General features: G+C 34.5%; 1 protein-coding gene across 3 annotated transcripts in view; it reads right to left on the minus strand.

Moving 5' to 3' along the window:
- LOC149807286 (chitin-binding domain protein cbd-1-like) overlaps positions 1-21,639 on the minus strand; it is a 95,844-nt gene that overhangs the window by 10,622 nt on the left and 63,583 nt on the right. For all 3 annotated transcript variants that reach the window (XM_089936323.1, XM_089936260.1, XM_089936202.1), the window contains one exon: positions 10,876-11,058. In XM_089936323.1, the coding sequence (XP_089792449.1) occupies positions 10,876-11,058 (183 nt within the window). The remainder of the gene's footprint in view (positions 1-10,875; positions 11,059-21,639) is intronic.

Consider the following 21,639-nt stretch of genomic DNA (forward strand, 5'->3'; position numbering starts at 1 on the left):
TCAGAAACTCTTTGTTGGTCATCACCCTCTCTGCTGCTTTAGTGTGTGTGTAATTAAATCATTATTATATCAATAATGGAATCTCACACAGCTAGAATAGCTTGAGAGTGACTAGAGACAATTAAGAACTATCTCCCCTTTCACAATTGTGTCAAGCAACAACTACAAGAGCATCAAGGAGTTTACGGTGGAATTTACACAGGGTGCAGAACAGTTATTTGAACCGGTTATAAAGGCTACCAAAGGTCTTCTTCCCACATTGGAGCAAATGCTATAGTAACTGGAAAAATAGTAGAAAGAACTATAAAAAAAGAAAAAAGACAAGAATCTACGAGAAGTTCGTGGTGAAATAGACTGCTCCAGTGGCCTAGAGTGTCCGCCTAGGATGCAGGAGGTCATGGGTTCCATCCCCGGTAGCATCATACCAAAGACTTACAAAAATGGTACTAACAGCTGCCTCGCTTAATGCTCAGCATTAAGAGGTTAGTGTTTATAGGACTGGTCGGCCTGGTTTCAGAATAATGTCACTGGGTTGGACATCATGCTACATGTCTGCAGCATGATGCCCCAGTGCTAGACATCACTATAAACTGCCACACTGCAGACATCCTAGCGATATGACTGAAAATTTATTAAAGCTATGTTAAAAATTCAAATCACACACATACACCCACACCCAGGTGAAATAACTGCTGCTCAACCAATGCAAGAAATACTTGAAAGTATTGACCAAGCTCATGCTGAAATAGATGATATAAAGGATTGTATACCAGAACCAGAACCAAAACAAAAAAAAGAAAAAGTTGAAGTGATTAATAAATTTACCAAAAAAGGTATTACCACCATAAGAGGTATTATGTTTTAGCAACAGAGAAATTTGTTTAAAACCCGAGTATGCTAATAAGCCTGTGGATCAGAAAACTTGGTACAAATGGATATTTCAAATATACTATGATGTTGATCAGGCCAGAGATAGTGATATAAAATATACTGCATTTATCAATAGAATAGATAGATATCTCTCATTTATACAACAAAGACCACAACGAGGACAACCACAGCCACAACCTCCACAACCTAAAATTAATTTTATGGATTAATTTATGCCTGATAGTATTAGCGCTATCAGAGATCTGGAACAAATAGTAAACATTGCTGCATATGGATATGATGAAAGAAACAAATATGTAAAACCCAAATATGTTAAATATCTGAAGCATGAAGATGTATATACTGTCACTAAAAATCTTCAGCCTATCAAAAAAGCTTATACAAAATTTACTAAATTTAAACAGGAAGTAGAACAAAAAGTGGAACACTTAACACCAGGTGATGATGAAGAATGGCATGATATAGAACCTGGTCCCAATGCCACTGGAAGTGGTTTTGCTGCTCAAAGAAGTGGCCTTGTTGTTCCATGTCCCAATGATATCCTTGCTGATGTTGAACGTCTATAAATTCTAATCGGCAGAAGATGAACCAGTAATAATTCCCCAGAACTCATCAATGAAGCAGCTGCTATTTGTCAGAGATGATAAATTCACGATTACCAACCTACAAAGTGATCTACAGTGATGGACTTATTTAGAAGGATAGCCCCAAAGGCAATACCAATTGCAAAACAATTATCAATGAAAGCTATTGATGTTCATGATAAATGATAAAGGTATTGGTGCTGCTGGTGATGTTGCCAGCAAAGCATTCTCCGAAATCAAGGGCAGACTAGCACAATTAATATGACAAAAACCACAATCAGTACAATTGCCCAGCACTAAAGTTATGCCTGCAAATGTTAGTAAAATAATAAATCAAGCTGCAAATAAATAAAAGCAGAAAAAATATAAATACAAGTCTGATAGCAGGAAGTGGTCTTCATTTTAGATGATAACAATTATAATAAAAATATTCAAGCATGTATCCGATCCAGCGTTATGGATATGGATGCACAAGTTCTCAAAGATGACTCTGTGCGCGATTATCAGTATTATTCTTATGAAGCACAAGATCCAAATCAGCGTGGATGAATTGAATTACAAGTTCAGGATACAAGTAGATATTTCTTGCCCGCTGAGGCATTTATTGAAGTAGAAGGCGAACTTGTAACAGACATCGCTGCTAATCCACCATACAGAGCTAATATCAGAGTTGGTCTTGTTAAAATTGGCATCATTGTGTTATTCAGAAGTACCATATACAAAATTGATGGAAAAGAGACTCAATCAATTCAAGATAATGTTGATATTGCCATGACGATATTGGGTCTACCAAGATATTCAGATGATTACACAAGATCAGCTGGTCCATCAATGATGTTTACCCAGGATAATTTTGACCAACCTCATGGAAGACTACATCTTCCATTACAAATAACATGGGCTAGTGTGACCGATCCACAACCAGATGGAATGATAGACAGACCTGCCACCGATTTTCTGATATTATATGAAGCCAACTTAGGATTTGCAGCACATCAATCAACGCTGAAAGATGATTGTAGAAGGTTTTCATGAACAATTCCATTGTTACATATCTTTGGATTTTGCAGAAATGTCAGAAAGGTTATTTTTGGAGCCAAGCATACAGTTGCACTTGTGAGAAATGGTAATGATAATGATGCTATCTGGCGCAATAGTGGCACTGCTGCTGGTAAAGTAATATTATCAAAACTCTCATTGTAGATGCTGGTAATGACTCTGGTGATTAATGAAGAACAATGGTTGCTCTCTTTTATGGACCAAGCTGGTGAATCAACATTGTCATTGACAGTACTCAAAGCATAGTTACTGGTTTATTCACATGGCAAATAGCATCACAGCAAGGTGTTTCTGCACCAAGACATATCTGTTGCTTTCCAAGATACTGCATGAATAAACTCTCAAGAACACAGTCCAATGGTATTTGACAAACTTGGAGTTAGTGAAGTTTTCTTAAGGATAAACTGATATCAAAGAACCATCTCAAGAAGTGTTGTTAAATTTTGAGAATATTCATGTTGTGCATGCACATCATCATTTGATGACATTTATGGGGTGTGATCAAAATGTTGATTCTGGTTTGCAGATATCTCAGATGGATTTCACAACACTATATCTGATCTATTACTTTTCACTGGAACACAAGATTTGTTCAGAGAATCAGTCGTTGATATACATTTTCAAGCTTGTGCGACATGAGAAGCTATTGAGTACAGATTAATTGCATAAAAACACCTTTGAAAAGATCACCGACAGTGTAGTATATACAGTAGCATCTGGACCAACATTATGGACACCACTCACTAAATCCATCAAACATACCACTGAAATTACCAGTATATATGGATTTTCAATACTTGGCTCTATGACATTTATGATATCCACCACAATTCCACAGCATAATCCACTAAATGGATCCTGTGGATATATGTTAGGGATGTTGGAGCAAAATGACGAGGAAACATTTGTGGTGGAATCCAAAGATTTTTTTATATAGGTTTGTTGTATTATTGGTGTCTTGAATTAGTCACTAAACTACCACTTACTTAAAATATAATGAACTCCGCAAATGACATTCAACATTACAGATACAATCAAGTATGTGAGTGGCAAACCAACATGAAAAATATTGTTGATGAATAAACAGTAAAAGAGATACTAAAATATTTTTTGTTTATATTTCTTCAAATACTCCAATATGTATATCTTATCTGTGATGCATTGAACTGAAGGGTATGCAAATATCAAAATATTTGTGAGCTGTATTTATTGATTGAAATATTTCTTCACCAGTCTCCATGTTCAGATTTAATAGCTCTCTTGCAATTATTTTGTGCATACCAGTTTCACCAAATTTGCAATCTTGACTTTGTGTAACAGCTCGAAAATTACAAAAAGAATTATTTTTTGGATCTGAATCAATATGATTGATCACAAAACAATGTTTGAGTAGTCCATGAAAACATTCATAGACAAATTTATGAGAGTAATAATGTTTCTTCCCACCCATTGTAAATTTGAGATAACCAGCATTATTAATAGAACCAACTGGGTTATTTTTAGTTGACAATTCCTGATTACACCACCTCGAGATGCTTCATAATTCTTGATGATGGGATGTTTCACAAATTCATTTTGTTCCATTTATGAAATAATATTATTTGTCTAAGTAATTTTGAAAATCTGTCAAGATAGTCCTCAGCAGTTTTTATGGGAGATTCATCAGCAATATGTTTTAATCATAATAACGTTTTAGTTGTGTTTTTTTACCACAACCTTGCACACACAACTGCGTTTCTCCTCTAACCCCAACACCACACTTCAAACATGGTTTTGGTCCTAGACACCCTCTTCAAACATTTGCATGTGAAGTCCACAGAATTCATTTATACAAGCTTTGTTACAAAGAGCTGAAGAACCAAACATTAGCCATTTACAGTTATTCTTTGTTGGAATTATTTATATATATAATTATACTTCAATTTAAATATATATTTACCTTAATAATAATATGGAAGAGTTTGAGAGATCATCTACAATCAAGCCTTCTAAAACTAGATTCGATATTGAAGAGAACCCCTGACTTGCAGAGGCGAGCTCTGGTTGATCCAACGAAAACTCTGATTGAAACTATTCATGGCGCCAAGAAAGAATTTTGCGATGATAGCGCAGTTCATTTGTGGTCAACATTCAGAATTATGCACAACGTTGACAAACGTTGCATTGATGCTACAATGAATGATCAACAAGCAGTGACGATCATTAATTATCCCAAAAATCAAAGATATTTTTTAGAGTAAAGTTCATTGTGGAAGTAGATGATACTTGGATTATCCATGACAAACGTGAACCTTTTCGATTAAATCACACTGGAGATATTGTAAAGTTAAATAAAAATTCAAACCAGGAATATTGACTGGTATTGACATACCTTATTATGAACGAACATATCCTGTGATGGCAGTTGTTTATGCAATATATCCACTGAATAATAAACCTAGCAATGATGATCTCAAACCATTTAAATTTTTGAAAATAAATTGTGTAGCTGAGCAAGTTACAGAATACTTCACAAACACAATACTTGGAAATGGTTTAACTGAGTGGGCAGAAGCCATTAAAGATATCAGAGTGTCTATCAAAGATGTTGCTGAACTGGGAAAGAAATTAAAATTTCCAATAAAGCTAAAACCAATAACCGGATATATTTTGCATGAATCAAAATATAAATTGAAAGGAGCTCCGATTGAGATTAATGATTATAAGGCACATGCATGGACTTCGGCATTAACAATATTTCCACTGTGATTTGTGCGTGTGTGTGTGTGGGGGGGGGATTTGGATTTTTAATGTAGCTTTAACAATTTTTCAGTCATATCGCTATGATGTCTGCAGTGTGGCAGTTTATAGTGATGTCTAGCACTGGGGCATCATGCTGCAGACATGTAGCATGATGTCCCACCCAGTCACATTATCCTTTTTTTAGGGATAAAACTCATTTTGTGTATATAACACCTGCTATTATTACATTGCTTCTCTTATCCATCCCAAGGTGAGTAATTACCTTCTCCAGTTAGTAACTTGGGGTTTAGAAAAAAGTATTACAGTCCCAGTCTAATGCCCTTGTCACTTACATCCATTTGAAAAGGGTATGAAGGAGGGAATTCAATAAAAACAGTAGGTAAGTATTACAGCAAAAACCTGTTATGAGAGACTGCCCCTTCTGCCAACCAAAAGCGGTCTCTCAAAACAGGTGGTCTCTCATAAGAGGTGTGTGAAAATGGACTGGTTTTTAGGGTCAATAGTTAGCATTGTTGAAAAATAAATAATACCCATACTCACTGTACATGTATCATATCCTTTATTCATAAATCTTGTTAAATATTGCATGCATTCCTCTAAAATTATATTATATAATAAAGATATACATTTATCAAACAATGAGAATAAAATTTATATTTCAACATTACATTAATATGTACAAAAAATGAACAGCTCGTTCAGATCTCCGTAAACTGTCTGTTGTGCCATGGCATATTTCCTCTGTGCTTGTGCACCTTTCTGCCATTTGTTTCTAATGGACTCCTTGTCTTTGATTACATTTTGAACTTGCGTTTTACCGACGCTTAAGCTGACTGCTATTTTGCGAACATCAGCATGATTTAAAACAAAGATTCAACATAAGTTCTAACAATTTTTCTGTACTTTACAATTTCTCCATTTAGTAAAAGAGGGACAAGATAGGGTTTTAAAGGGGATTTGGGGATTATGCTGTGAAAGTGAAAATGAGTGTCTGTCCATCTTGGATATGACCTCCAGGTATCTCTGAAAGGCAGTTGGAGACAAATTCTCATCAATAAAATGGGTAAAGAAGGTCACTGAAAAAAAAGGTGCATGAAGATAATGTAACTAGGGTGTGTGACTAAAGTTCCAGAGCTTCAAGTATCTTCACTGGGATATGAGACTAGGTCTCATTGGATACCATGAAGATGTCAGGATAAAAAGTATAGATGTCCAAGTGGGTGAGTGAAACTCCTCAACCTACTGAAACCAATAGCTACAACTGGTATAAGGGACTTACCAATCTCTCTGCTATCTGGCTGCCTTATGGACTTTTGCCTGTTTCTGTGCTATCACAATAACATGATCAAGTAGGATGGCAACATATCAGCTTTCTTCTGCACCTCTAGAAGCATCTCCACACTGAACAGAATTCTTGTATCTTAGAACCCAAAAGGTTAAGGGCATAGATCCATGGGCAGAAAGTAGTAAACTTTGTTTACTACTTTGTTAAATGTACAACCACCTTTAACTTTTATCATCTGCCCAGTGCATACCAGTGATGGAGACACTAAATTAGGAGAAGGAGATGACTTGATTTGGGTTTCCTTGAACTTGTTAGTTTCCATTATAACTGACAGGTCATCATCCTGCCCCATTGGCATGGTGAAACAGGGCTGTCTGTACCTTCTCTCTCTTCTGAGAGGTGGATTGGTCATCCATTCAAATGCAAAAGATGAGTGACATCCCCTTCCTTTTCCTTCTCTAATGAAGCTGAATGATGGGGGACAAAGAAGACCAATGGTTTGCAAGATCGGCTGTCCAAAAGCAACATGGAAAACTAGTCAATGGGGGAAAGGCCAACTTTTCTGACTCGTCACCTGGTGGTGAGAGTTGTCAAGCCAAATATGGATTGAAAGGAAATCTATGGAAGGGGAGGGGAAAGCAACCTAATCCCCTACCTTAAACGAGGCAGGTTGCTCCCTGGTCATGGTCATAGAAGCACAAGTTCCAGTACATGCAGAAACAAATGACTAGTCACTGGTATTTGATCTGCCCAGTAATTAATGTTAGCCTGGTGCCAAGTATCTGTTGTTTTGCTTCCTGCATAGTACTATATGCCAGTGGCTCAACCTGCTACCCAGTTCCCAGTGCCCTGTGCCCTGTGCCTGGTACCTGACTCCATTCAGTACTTGGTGCTCTGGTGAAAAACCAATCAAGCAACAAACTCACTGAGAGGTTCCCTGTCCTAGGAACTTTACATAGGTGATAGTCTCTACCCCTCTCACTAACTACAAGATAACTGTACTTCCCTTACTCCAGAAAGCTTGGTCTTTCTCTAGTGTGTTGGTACTTTCCTTGAACCAGGAAATGCTCAGGATCGACAGTCTGGCAATTTTTGTGAACCAGGAAGTGTCTGTGATAAATACTGAAACTGGCTAGTTGGTAACTTCTTGTACCAGGAAGTGTGATTGGCCCATCCCTGTAATAGAGGGGGTCCATACAAGATAAAGAAGAGGCTGCTTCACTCTTCTGCTAAATCCAAGACTTCATCTGTCTATAAAGTTCAAAAGGACATCCATCCATGTGCTCTCACTTTGTACACTCCAAACAAGTGGGTTGGGTGTCCCATAAAGCTTTGATATGGCTGCATTTGCCAACTTATTGTGGCACTGTTGAAAACCTGAAAGAAATCTCACAAAGCAACAAAGGAACCAAAACAAAATTGTAAAAAGCAGGATTTCTCCTAACATTTACTATGTATATTTAATGTATAATGTGTTCCAGGGTTTTGTCATGATTGTGATTGTGGGTTGTGAATGGAGTAAATGTCTACCTGACTTTGGCCATGATTTTAATTAACTGTAAACAAGATGTTTACTAAAATTTGAGTTCAAGAGGTAGCAGAATTTTCCATCAGAAATGTTTGTTTACCAGAACAGTCTATTGTGTTGTAGGTAATGTGGGTATTTTTATATCTCGGGGATTTGGTAAAAATGATTTATTCCTGTTTTATGATCAGTCTCTGTAATCATTTCCAGTTGTGTTCAGATATAATTTAAGAGGAATTATTTATTTAAAATTATTCACTGGAATTAAAAGTGCTCATTTTACTTTCTGGACTAAAACATTACCTTGGGATTATTGAAAACTCATTAAAAAACATTCTGGATTGTATCACTGTGGTACATTAAGACATTCAAGACTACTGGAATTTATTTAGAACATTCTATACTTTTGGACTTGTGATAGGACATTTAGGATTTGTTGGGATTTAATTAACAGTACTATAAGTGTCACTTAAATTTTCACTTTGTAACTTAATAGAACAAATTATTTGATGATTTTACTATAAAACCTGTCAGTTTTGTTTCTTTCTTTACATAGTTCAAGACCTAGAGTCATAGCACACTGATTACAATAGCAGCTTACCTTAACTAGTGTGTTCACAATATACAATCAAATTCAATACAATGATAAATGGGGACACTGGAAATCAAAATGAAATGCAAGGATTGTGGAAAAGAGAACCCTTTTTCCTTTTTGTGCATGTTTGTTACCTACAGATAGGTTTAAGAGTAAAGGTGGTCAGACATAAACAATCATTATTTTCCTGATTTTTTAAAAGACTGACTACAGCTGGGAAATTTTATGTCTGAAGTCCTTTCAGCAATTATTGTAGAAGAACCCATCTGTCTAATTTGCATAGGTAAAGTACACAAATTGGAACAACCCAATCCATCTGAAGTCAGGTAAATCAAAGAGATGCATGTTTTGGAAACAAAAGTTATTACACATAATACCCTTTAATGAAAATGCTTAAACAATATTTTGCAAAGATAATTAGCAAGTTCTTGAACAAAGCTAGCTTACTAATTATCGATGGATTTAATCCAAATATAAAGTTTAAAACACAATTATTCTAGTACTTGGGATAGTTTTGGAAGTGTGATTTATTTTTTAAGGTAAACTGTTGAAATGCAATTGTGATTCTGGGGAATACGAGCCATACAGGCAATCTCCAGCAAAATCAAATTTTAGAACTTCTGATTGATGGAGCCTGACTTTGTAAAGAGCACATATTACTAATACCATTCTGACATTAGTCTTTCTGAAGTGTACATCATCTGCTGACAGGGTAACACCACTAATACCATTCTGACATTAGTCTTTCTGAAGTGTACATCATCTGTTGACAGAGTAACACCACTAATACCATTCTGACATTAGTCTTTCTGAAGTGTACATCATCTGCTGACAGAGTAACACCACTAATACCATTCTGACATTAGTCTTTCTGAAGTGTACATCATCTGCTGACAGAGTAACGCCACTAATACCATTCTGACATTAGTCTTTCTGAAGTATACATCATCTGCTGACAGAGTAACACCACAAAGCATTGGGACAGTACACAAATGCAGAACTCAAAACCTGAAAAATTTCCAACATAAACAATTACTGACATACCAGGACACAAAAGATTTTAAGTGCTTGTCTGCTATTTTGAAGTTCATAGCAGAGAACAATCTACCATTTGAAGATCATTGTTTCAGAGCTGATTATGGAAATGTTCCTTGATAGCTACATCATTTAGAAATTCAAATGCAAGGAACAAAACGCTAAAAAAGAAAATGCAACAAGATCTTGGTTGAAGAGTTTGGCCCCCTGACGGGAAATAAAATAATTAATTCCATCCACAGAAGTGGTTGACAAAATAAAAACCTTTAGGTAAAAGAAAGAGACAAAAAGATATAATGACTGCAACACCTTCAAATCCTCCAGTGAACTATGGAGAACAGCAGAGACTATTCCACAATGGATTCTAAATGTCTGAGTGATTGTGATTATGTGATTATGTGTGTGAAATGTGTGTGTGAGCGTGTGTGATTTTGATTTTTAACGTAGCTTTAACAATTTTTCAGTCATATCGCTATGATGTCTGCAATGTGGCAGTTTATAGTGATGTCTAGCACTGGGGCATCATGCCGCAGACATGTAGCATGATGTCCCACCCAGTCACATTATGCTGACACTGGGCCGACCAGTCCTAACACTAACCTCTTAATGCTGAGCGCCAAGCGAGGCAGCTGTTAGTACCATTTTTGTAAGTCTTTGGTATGACTCGGCCGGGAATCGAACCCACGACCTCCTGAAATGTGTGTGTGCAAAATGATTGCAATTGTGTTCGTATGTGTGTGTGTGTGAGAGACAATGCCAGGTCTACCAACTATTTAGAAAAAGAATGTATTAAATGCTTCATGAAAAAATATTTTCTTTTCTTTTACTACTATTCAATTATAAATTTCCAGTAGCTTAAATGAGCCGATAACTTATTCTTATTTTTCAGTTTTTTGACACAGGCACACTGACCATGGGGACTTCAAAACAAAAACAAAACCACAAACACACTTTCGAGTCATACACCTTTTCCACACACACAGTGCCTGGAAGATTGGCAGGTATGTTCTAAACATGAATTCATCTCCAGTAAAGTTTAAAAATGATGTGTTCCGACATAAATATGCTAAATTAGTAATTTGCTCTTGTAAAAAACTGAGACCAACAATAGACATCCAGACAACGGCTTGTGAGAACTAAAACTAAAAATTGTATTCACCTGGACTGCAATCATCTTGAACACTAAATTTCTGGACACATTGTTTCCTGGTAGGACTGAAGACTTTCCCTTTCTGGCACTGTTTCTCTTGGGGTTCATAGTTGTAGTCACAGAGAAAATAGGAACTGCAGTTATCTTTCTTTGGCAGCAACTCGTCAGGAGTACAGGGCAAGGGTTTTGTCACTGTCATGGTAAGGAGACAACAGATTACAGATAGAAAATTCACATGCATTACATTGGTTTAGGTCTGATTTGGAACTTTATGACACAGCAACACATGTAGATTATTTAGTTGTTGTTGTTGTTGTTGTTGTTGTGTTTAACACCATTTTTCAGCACACGATAGGCTATACATAGCGGCCAGTATTAATGGTGGAGGAAGAACCTGGGAAAACCCCGAAAAGAACCAACGACCCATGAGAAGCTACTGGCAAGCTTTCTCGCATACCCACATTGGCCAAATTCGAAACTCAAACCCATGCAGAGGTAGGATGGCAGTGATCTGTAACGGAGAGTGCTTTAGACCACTCGGCCACTTGGAGCCCCTAGATTATTTAGTCCTGAGGCAATTGGAGTAAAGTGTCTTGCCCAAGGACACACAATGGTAGCTGACTCAGGCATGTCCGATGGTTATTATTCTAACCCGCACCCTTTAAATCTTGAGTCTAGCGTGGTAACAACTGAATCACTGTGCTTGCTCCCAATTACTTTAGATTACAGCAGACAAGTCTACCTAGATGACAACCGTGGCTAGTAGCAATAAATGAATTGCAAAGTACTACACATACTATAAACTGGTAGTAAAAGCCATAAACAGATGAACTTGTGCTGGGAAAATAAAATGGAGAATAAAGATTCATGTTGTTGTGGAATTCTGGGAATCCAAATTATGAAAGATTATTTCAATATAAAGCTGGATGCTAAATTTTGTTGCAATACAACAATTCAAAGTCAAGCCATGCTGCAAAATCTTCAGTAAAGAGGACCGGCAATTAGGACCTGAACTCCAAATAATATTGTGGAATATTGCTTCACCTCTAACTGTGGAATGCTTTAACTCCAAAAATAAATATTTGTGGAATACTCAAAATAAAACTTGTCAAGTATCTCAACAGTATAAAGCCACATGTCGAATTTCATTGAAAATGCAATGACCTTGAGTAAAGTTATTTTGCAGAAACTGAAGGAGAAATTGTAACCAGTGACAAAACCTGCCATAAGTTTTATTGTGGAATACTGGAAATCCTTAAAATCTCATCAATATAAACCAGCATGGAAAATTTGATTGAAATCCAAAGATCATAGCAAACTAATGCTGCAAAAAATAAAATTAAAGCATGGTGTTCTTTTCAAGACCACTTACTGTTATGGTTCTGATCAGCTATCATTTCAATCCAATATGCTTTAGAATATGTCATGCACCAGTGCCGATATGCACTTTCAAAATTATTCCATTTAATCAATAGTGTGACCTTAATCCAAGCCATATCACTTGAATGACACGTTTCCACATGGTTTCTGGTTCATTCATTTGGGATAATTATCATCTTGCTCAGCCATTATATACTGTACCTCAGGGGCCCCGAGTGTCCAAGTGGTCTAAAGCACTCACCATTACAGATCACTGCCATCTCACCTCCATCTGCGTGGGTTAGAGTCTCGGGCTTGGTGAATGATGCGAGAAAGTTTGCCAATAGCTTTTCATGGGTCAGTGGTTCTTTCTGGTGTTTTCCCAGGTTATTCCTCAACCATTTATACTGGCCACCATGTATAGCCTATCTTGAGTTGAAAAATGGCATTAAACCCTACAACAACAACAACAGCAACATATATTGTACCTCACTTTCCTTTGACTACTGGTGCTCAACTAAGACCTTTGATGCTGATTCAGTCTTTTCACCAACACAGTCAAGTGATCCGTCAGCGATGACGGGGTGTCAGAAGTCTGTGTTACATATTTATTTCTGTTAACGGTTTGAAAGGTGTGACACACATTATTTGCAAATCTCTTTAATCTTTGACTGATTATGGGTAAGAAATGTAAAATTACCCAGCACCTGTGAATCCACATGTGGAGATCAACTGAAGAATTTGCCAATTCAGGCTCTGTTAGCGGTATTTCTCCCATGAAGTAAAAAGAGTATTTAAAAAAACATTTTGCTTCTTTTAACACTTGAAAATTGTTGGATTAGATGGTATGTTGTTATCTAATGGCTTACTGTAAAATGAGTATGGTAAGGGTAGGGTGGGAGTGGGGGTTAGATCATGTAAATTCTAAACTATATAGCAAGCTTTAGGATTTCAAAACTTGGTTTTTATTCTTGTTGTTTTCAAGATATTTGCAAATATATATGTGGCAACAAAAATTTAATTAATATAACTTGTATTTGCTGCATGAATTGCATTAATCTAAGAAACAACAACTCACCCTAACTTATTTAATTCTGATAAATAAATCAGAATTTCAAGTGGGTTTTGCCAAAGGAATTTCCCTCAATCTAAAGTAAGAAAAAGGAACAACTTTTATCTTCAAACTTTACCTGTTTTTAAAGGAGATTAAAAATGATTTATATTAAAAGATAATGCTCAGGAACTAAATTATATCTTCATTTAGATTTCAGTATGCAACTATTTTACAAGTGAAAAAAATATAACCCTCACATTTTACAGGCAATAGCTTTGTAGAACTCATTAGGAATTGACTAACTTTTAAACATTTATTTACATCTATAAATCAACTATGCTCCATCATTTTACAAACTGTAATAAATCAACTATGCTCCATCCTTTAACAAACTGTAATAAATCAACTATGCTCCATCATTTTACAAACTGGGAAAAGGATCATTTCAACAATGACGAGGATAAGAACTTTCAAATAATCTAAATCTGCAACTATAAATTTGGCTTGAGAACATCAATTAAAGTGCAAGTCAAACAAATCATATATATTTAGTATCAACAGTTTCAGTAATAGGTGTAACTTTGTACAATTTGATTTACATATACCTTTAAATGGCAGTTATTCACTTTATTTTAATCGTCATATGTCCATATTCCTTGGAAGGTCATTTTTTTCAAACCAAAATAAATACTTACAGCGATGTTAAAGTATTTTAACATTTTAGGAAAAGTGAAGCTAACGGTGTGATCCAGTGCAAACTGGATGAATGTTGCACACTGTGATGTCACAATGAAGGCTATGCATGAGGAAAAATTATTTTACTACCCTGTAATCTGCTATGGGTAGACTCAATGTCCTCTTTTCTTGACCCAGTTAAGTACCTGGACACCATTGCAAAGTGATCAATAATTTACATATGAAAGATTTTTTAGGATAATCAGGATTCAATAGGCTTTTTAATATAAGATGCTTGAAAACATACTTTCAAAGCCTCAAAAAACAAAACCAATACTGTCTGGGAATATGGCACGTATGTCATGATGCTAATTTTTCAAAAAACATCTTTTAATGCTACAGAAAGACTTTCTCAAATGCTTTAAAGAATTCCTGGGGAGAACATTGGAAAGATGGAAAAAAGGAAGCATAACTCCCATAGATGAAGTCACAGAACACTAGAAATCAAATTCATCAAAATTCTCAGGAGTATAAAGTTGCAAGCAAATCTGGCTGAACTGCAAGAATCCTTGGTAAATTGATGCCATGGAAATAAAAAGTAGATGGATAGACAATATGGGGTAAAACTACTTGTTTAAAGTGGTAGAAATATAGAATGTTAAAATGTTAAAAAATATTTGTCAATGTATATAGAAAATAATTTTATGGATGTCTTGTGTCAGAGTCTATGTAATTGTTCATATGTTAGGATGTACATGTTAGAATGTGTAAAAGCAAAAAATGCAGAGCTACATGTTGACTTCTGCATATAATCAGATTGATTGGTAATACAAAAATATCTTTTGGCCAAAATAAATCACAATATTTTACCATCAATCATCAGCAAGATTATCAAAAGTAATAAAACCCTACTTCATAATCATTTTATATTGAAAAATTCCTTAGAAGTATGTATGTATGTATGTATGTATGTATGTATATATATATATATATATATATATATATATATATATATATATATATATATATATATATATATATATATATATATATATATATATATATAGTATGTATGCTATATCAATGATATACCACAATATTTATAAATTTTTCATTAAAAGGAAATGAGGCTTGCTGAGGCCGCTCCGGTGGCCTAGTGGTTAGAGCATCCGCCTCAGATGCAGGAGGTCATGGGTTCAATCCCTGGTTGAGTCATACCAAAGACTTACAAAAATGGTACTTACAGCTGCCTCGCTTGGTGCTCAGCATTAAGAGGTTAGTGTTAGGACTGGTTGGCCTGGTGTCAGGATAATATGACTGGGTGGGACATTATGCTACATGTCTGCGGCATGATGCCCCAGTGCTAGACATCATTGGCGATATGACTGAAAAATTGTTAAAGCTACGTTAAAAATCCAAATCACACACACACATACTGAGGTTTGCTGAGTTTCCTTTTAATGAAATATTTATACGAGTGGTATATCATTGATACAGCTTACATACTATACATATATTTTATTTATATCATATACAAATACATATATTTGCCACTTAACACATTAACCCCTGGAGGTTTTGTCATTTTCGCCTGAAATTCGAGTAGGAAACGCATTTTGAAAGCTATTTCTGAGTACATCTGAAAACACCCAATTCCAGGTGATCTTTCAACAACATACTGCCTAGTGGTATTTGAAACTTTGTTTTTCATTGGCTATTTGGCTCAAAGGATAAAAGTTGGAGTTCTTTTTTTGTGTGCTAAATGGACCCATTATTTTTGTCTCAAGACCACTCTTTATTCCAAATGCCCATCTTATCCTACTTTTTGCAAAGGTTCATCTGTCTGTTTGCAGTTCTGTTTCTATTTTTATTCACAGTGATTAAATCAATATAAGTTACACTTATGATTTATACCTGAAAGATGGTTTTAATGAAGAAAGTAGAGCACTAGGCCTACAGACACAGATTCTTGAATATTAAATGCTCATCAATGCATTGATGTGCAGGCACAAGGAAATTCATGTGGAATAGAATCTAAGCAAAACGACAAACCAACAAGAGGTAATTAAAATATTTTAATATCTTTAAAGCTGATCTAATTCATTATACTGCTTTAATTAACATTACTACTGACCATAAAAATTTGTTTCTCTCTCTATTTCTCGGTTTGACTTAACATTTACCATCATTCTTCATGGGTCCAGATATGATGTGGTATTACACAAGTGAAAATCCTCTATTCTTGTCTTTTCATGGATTTTTGCCCTTGATATGATGGTCAACAAAGAGACAGAAACAGAGAGATGGAGATAGAATGAGGGGGTAGTGGCCTTTGGATAGTTTCATATTTAATTGATAATAATCAATTTTTAGAACCTTATAATAGGTTTAAGAAACAATAACATCAACAAAGCCTTAAATTCACTACATATGTGTACCTGTAACCAAGACATTTACCTTACTGTGCCGACCGGCAATTGCAACCTTGTATCATTAATTATATGAACACTTTAGATAGGTCCCAAGGGAAGTGTAAACATACCATTATGAAGAACGATATCGTAGGTTACCTGGTGCAATTTCAGTTTCAATGCTTTTTATCCAGCCCAATTTCTTTTTCTTTCTCACTCCAGATTTCTGGATATTTTGTCCCTTGAGCATGAGGGGGGAGGGGGAAAAGGAAAAAGAAAGGATTGCAATTAAATTGTGTACCATGTTAAAGTCATTTAGAGAACGGGGATTATTATTATTTTTTATCATTATTTTCATATGTCACTAATGATTAATGAGTGGAAATTCATCATTGATCTATAGGAATAGACCCAACAGCACACAGTTCCAAGAATGTTTATGTATGCATATTATTGTGCCATGGGTGGATCACAATTTGATACACCAATAGTATTGGTATATCAAATTGCTTTATACCAACACTTTAAAAGCCATGTTATTTTCAATGTTTGTGGTATATATATATATATATATATATATATATATATATATATATATATATATATATATATATATATATATATATATATATATATAATAAAAGACCATAATTCAGACATTATACACTCTGTTTTGGTGATCATAGAAATATATTATCATGATTACAAAAATGTTATCTATGTATTAGAAGTAATGCATACAATGTAATAATGTAATAAACACTGGATACAATATATCAATGTAATCAAACCAAACACAAATTCCTTAAAATCATAGAAATATCATTTTAACCCTTTGACAAAAATAAAGCACATCACCTTTCATTAGTATCAACCAAATCAACAAAGTCATTTTTTTATTACACAGTTATGGAGATCCTTTACCTTTGCTATGAAGACAACATTACACAAATGATGATGACTTTACTTTGTGTATCATGTATTTAGCATTGTTTAGCAAGCTATAAATATGATGTCATTTACTCATGAGGCATTGTGCCATCGACCATATTGTTTTTGGACAAACATATGGCATTCTGGAAACCTTAATGTTCTTTTCATCTTGATCTAAGTAACATCATTTGTGTTTCCTCTAAAACTGACTTAAATAATTGTTGTGAAACGCTACTGTTATGGAAACTGGACTGCCTCTATGCGCTGTTTTACCCCACAAAGATTAATTATAATAATAATAATAATAATAATAATAAATGTTGTTGTTGTTGATGTTGTTTTTATAATTTGATCTTTGTACAATTCAGTTGTGAATCTTTAGAAGTGAATTACAAGAATAAAGTACATTTTAATATTGTTTAACTATGCTCGATTTTAACTGAGTAAAACAAACTGTTTTAAATTTGACCTTAGACACCCCACACTCTCAGTAGAATCCCGTGATTTTAATTGAGAGTAAAAATGATTTCCCCACATCAGAGCACAAGCTACTTTATCATTTAACTGTAGTTATGTTACAGAAATGATGCAAATAATTGAGAGCCTGGACTCATAAAAAGACTACAAGTTCATATATCCTTTTTTACCATGCACCTTAAAAAAATGATTAAATGATAATATGTTTACTGAAATTTGGGACGGGGATGGGGACAAGTTCATTGGAGCACACACGTCATTTTGTAACTGGGTTGTTTCAGCATTTCTACATATTTTATTATTTTTCTTGTTAACATTACTTGAATTAAAAGAAAAGAATTACTAATATTTATAATTATGTATTTTCATTATTGAAAATGAAAAAGAAGTCAAATTTTAAAATTGCTGAAAGTTCAATAAAACAATAAAATCAGAAAAATATATTACAAGTCTAAAATGGATCTTAAGTTTAAAGTGCATAAAATCACAAGAATAAGTTTATAAATAGTTTTTAAAATATGTATGAATAGAACAGAAAAGCCTTTTTTACAGATTGTAAGGTAGAAAGAAAAGAACTTACAAGGCAATCAATCAGATTAATTACTGCTTCATTATACTGATTAAAAGTTAATCTGCTTTTTCATTTTCTCCAAGTATTTTATAACTTAAATAATGGTACTGACCCACTATATTATTATCTGTTTGTCTGAAGCTGGTGCAAAGTCTATTTTTTGATAGGATTCAGTGGTTCATAGTATCAAATGAGGGCCACCACTAAACAATGTTATTGGGTTCAGCAGGTTGAAATAGCAGTATCATTTTGGAATCCACTTTATCTGACTGTAGAGCTAGTAAATTCAGTCAATGACTAAGAAATTAACTACAAATATATATATATATATATATATATATATATATATATATATATATATATATATATATATATATATATATATATATATATATATATATATATATATATATATATATATATAATGAATACTTGCAGTTGATAGTAAAGCTAAAATAAGCTTTTCAGTTGTTTCTGTTCAACTTTTGGAAGCACAACTGAAACTCCAGTATCAAGACCTAACCATCTACATTGTTCATATATAGATCTGTAACAAATTCATTTAGCATCACTGGCTAGGGTGTGTACATGCAGGCCAAAGTTTAAATGTATGCAGATTGCATAATGTACCTTAAATGCAATTTAATTGCTAAGGCACAACAGTGTTCCATATATTCAAGTGAAGAAACATTGTAAATATCAACAGTGAAACCTGTTCTGCCTGCTGGAACTGGGTCAAGGGTTTGATAGCAGAAAGGCATCAGACCGTCAGAGAATAAGGCAAGAAAGAACTTGGTTTTGCCTTAGAATGATTTGATCATTTTTGTTGCACATGCGTACGTTACCTAGGGTGGATAATTGTTTATCTAGGTAAGCGACTGAACTAGCATGCATCTTATCATAGATCGCTTGCGGCAAGAGACACTAAAAGCATGGTATGCACAGGTATTTTACCCTTACTAATACTCACTCTCCTATAGATTTAAGGCAAGTTACTTTTCTAACTGACACACTGGTCTTTTGGATCTTTTCAAGGAGTGAACATTCTCCATTTTTGCTCTATAACCATAGGGCTGTTTGTACGTATGTCTATACATATTGAATGTGCACTTGGTGGATCCATGAAGGGTGGGTGTGGGTAGTACAAGCGGGCCAACCCAATTCATGAGAACTGTGTGCTGTCTGTATGTATGTGCATGCAGGTATGTCAGGCTGTCTGTTTGGCCATCTGTGTGTCTATATGGACATGGAAGATGACGTAACCATCAAGGCCATATGAAGGTGAAACCGCTAATTTGTAAACTTGTGCACATGGTTGATCCATGAAGGGTGTGTGTGGCTGATACAAGTGTGGGCCAACACAAGAATTCAGGAGAACTGTGTGGTTTGTCGTTGGACACATTTGCAAATTTTACGAATAGTTATGAATCATACACCTGTACAAATGACCGAGTCATATGTTTGTTTCAATTGATTGTTGTTTCAATTGAGTACAATTGAGTAATTTTGATTACATATGAGATTATTTGAATCTTACTTTCATCACGTGAGATTATGTGAATCTCAATTTCATTACATGAGATTTTTTTAAACCTTATTCTCGTTCCACGAGATTTGAATCTTATTTTCATTCCATGAGATTATTTGAATCTTATTTTCATTCAATGACATTATTTGAATCTCACTTTCATTATGTGAGATATATGAATCTTAGCACCATACATTTGAATGTATGAATAACTTTTTTTGTTTTCCTATCTGTGAATGTTTGCATAAAGTAACTGAATGAGATGTAAATTTAGAGCCTGAAAGAATCACTGTATTTGTAGAATATATATATATATATATATATATATATATATATATATATATATATATATATATATATATATATATATATATATATATATATATATATATATATATATATATATATATATATATATATATATTTATTAATTCATTTCATAAATTTCCATCTTTCATCATATTATATTGTGTTGTCATTTGATCCAAGGATCCATTCAGGTCTATCCTATTACAAAGATCTCATGAGGCCAAATGAGTCAAGTGTGATCTAATGTAATTCGAACAAGATGTGATATATGTATCCAGATTTAGTCATGATGTGTTTTGTTGTATACCTGAAACAGTTATTTCAATACACAGCAAAACTCAAAACTGAAACTTCAGTATACTGGAATCCCTTCAACACCAAAACATTTTTGAGGTCCTAATTTTTCCTTCTTAATTATCATAATTTTTCCTCAGCAACCTGAAAACCCTCAGATCCAAATACTGAAACAAATCTGAGATTATGAGCCTGAGGTCACAGTCCATCAATCTGCAATTCTCATGGCCTTCATCGTTCAGGCATCCCGACTATCTCCTCTCCTGTCAGTAAGATGCCAGTGCTTGGAGCTTAGATACATCCAAGACATTCATCAGGCAGAAGATTGTTTTGGTGATTATTAGGTCATATTCAACACATTTCCTTAGTAGGAGTTCACTGTTGTTGAATTTGCCAAAACCATCTTTGCCAACGACACCTGGCAATGATCTGTGCCAACTCTAGCAATGAAGTAGGCTTACCTGTGAGACAGACCAGGAAGATAATCCATGAGTTTGAGAGGTTAAAGCAATACTTGATGCATGCAGAATCAGATTAGGGCTGAGAATATAACAGTATGAAATCCTTGCATGATAAAACAGAACCTTATTTTAAGGTGAATTATTAATAACTAAATGCTTGTAGGTAAATCATTTAAGAAAGATCATGTTTATGTGCCTATCATCTAAATGTGATCAAAGTTATTCACTTGCATACATGATCAATAGAATGATTTTGTTTCCTTGTTTTAATTAAATACCAGGGCATTATTAATCAGGCATGTGGCCTTGTTTTCTATGCTTTGCTAATGGAGACTGACAAAATAGTGCTTTAAAAGCAAGATTCACTCAACTCATTTTCAACGGGGTAAAATCATTTTGTACATGAATTTATGTAGTTATGACTGTTATTTGTCTTCATTCACATATCAAGATGTCAGAACGACAACAAAACATTATGGGATTGGACTATTCTTACACAATATAATTAGACTGATCAATGAGTATGAATATGTGCCAGAACCTATGCAGAAGAAATTACAGAAAAACATTGGCATAGGAACATCTAGAGTTTCTGATATTTCAATAAAAATGAAGTTATACAAGAATGAATTTGAAAACAACTGTGATGCCAATGAGCATTGTTTCAACAATACTTACAAATCAGACAATTGAATGATCCT

The sequence above is a fragment of the Sinohyriopsis cumingii genome, chromosome 1 (assembly GCF_028554795.1).
Source record: "Sinohyriopsis cumingii isolate HCF-2022 chromosome 1, ASM2855479v2, whole genome shotgun sequence".
Classification (NCBI taxonomy): Eukaryota; Metazoa; Mollusca; class Bivalvia; order Unionida; family Unionidae; genus Sinohyriopsis; species Sinohyriopsis cumingii.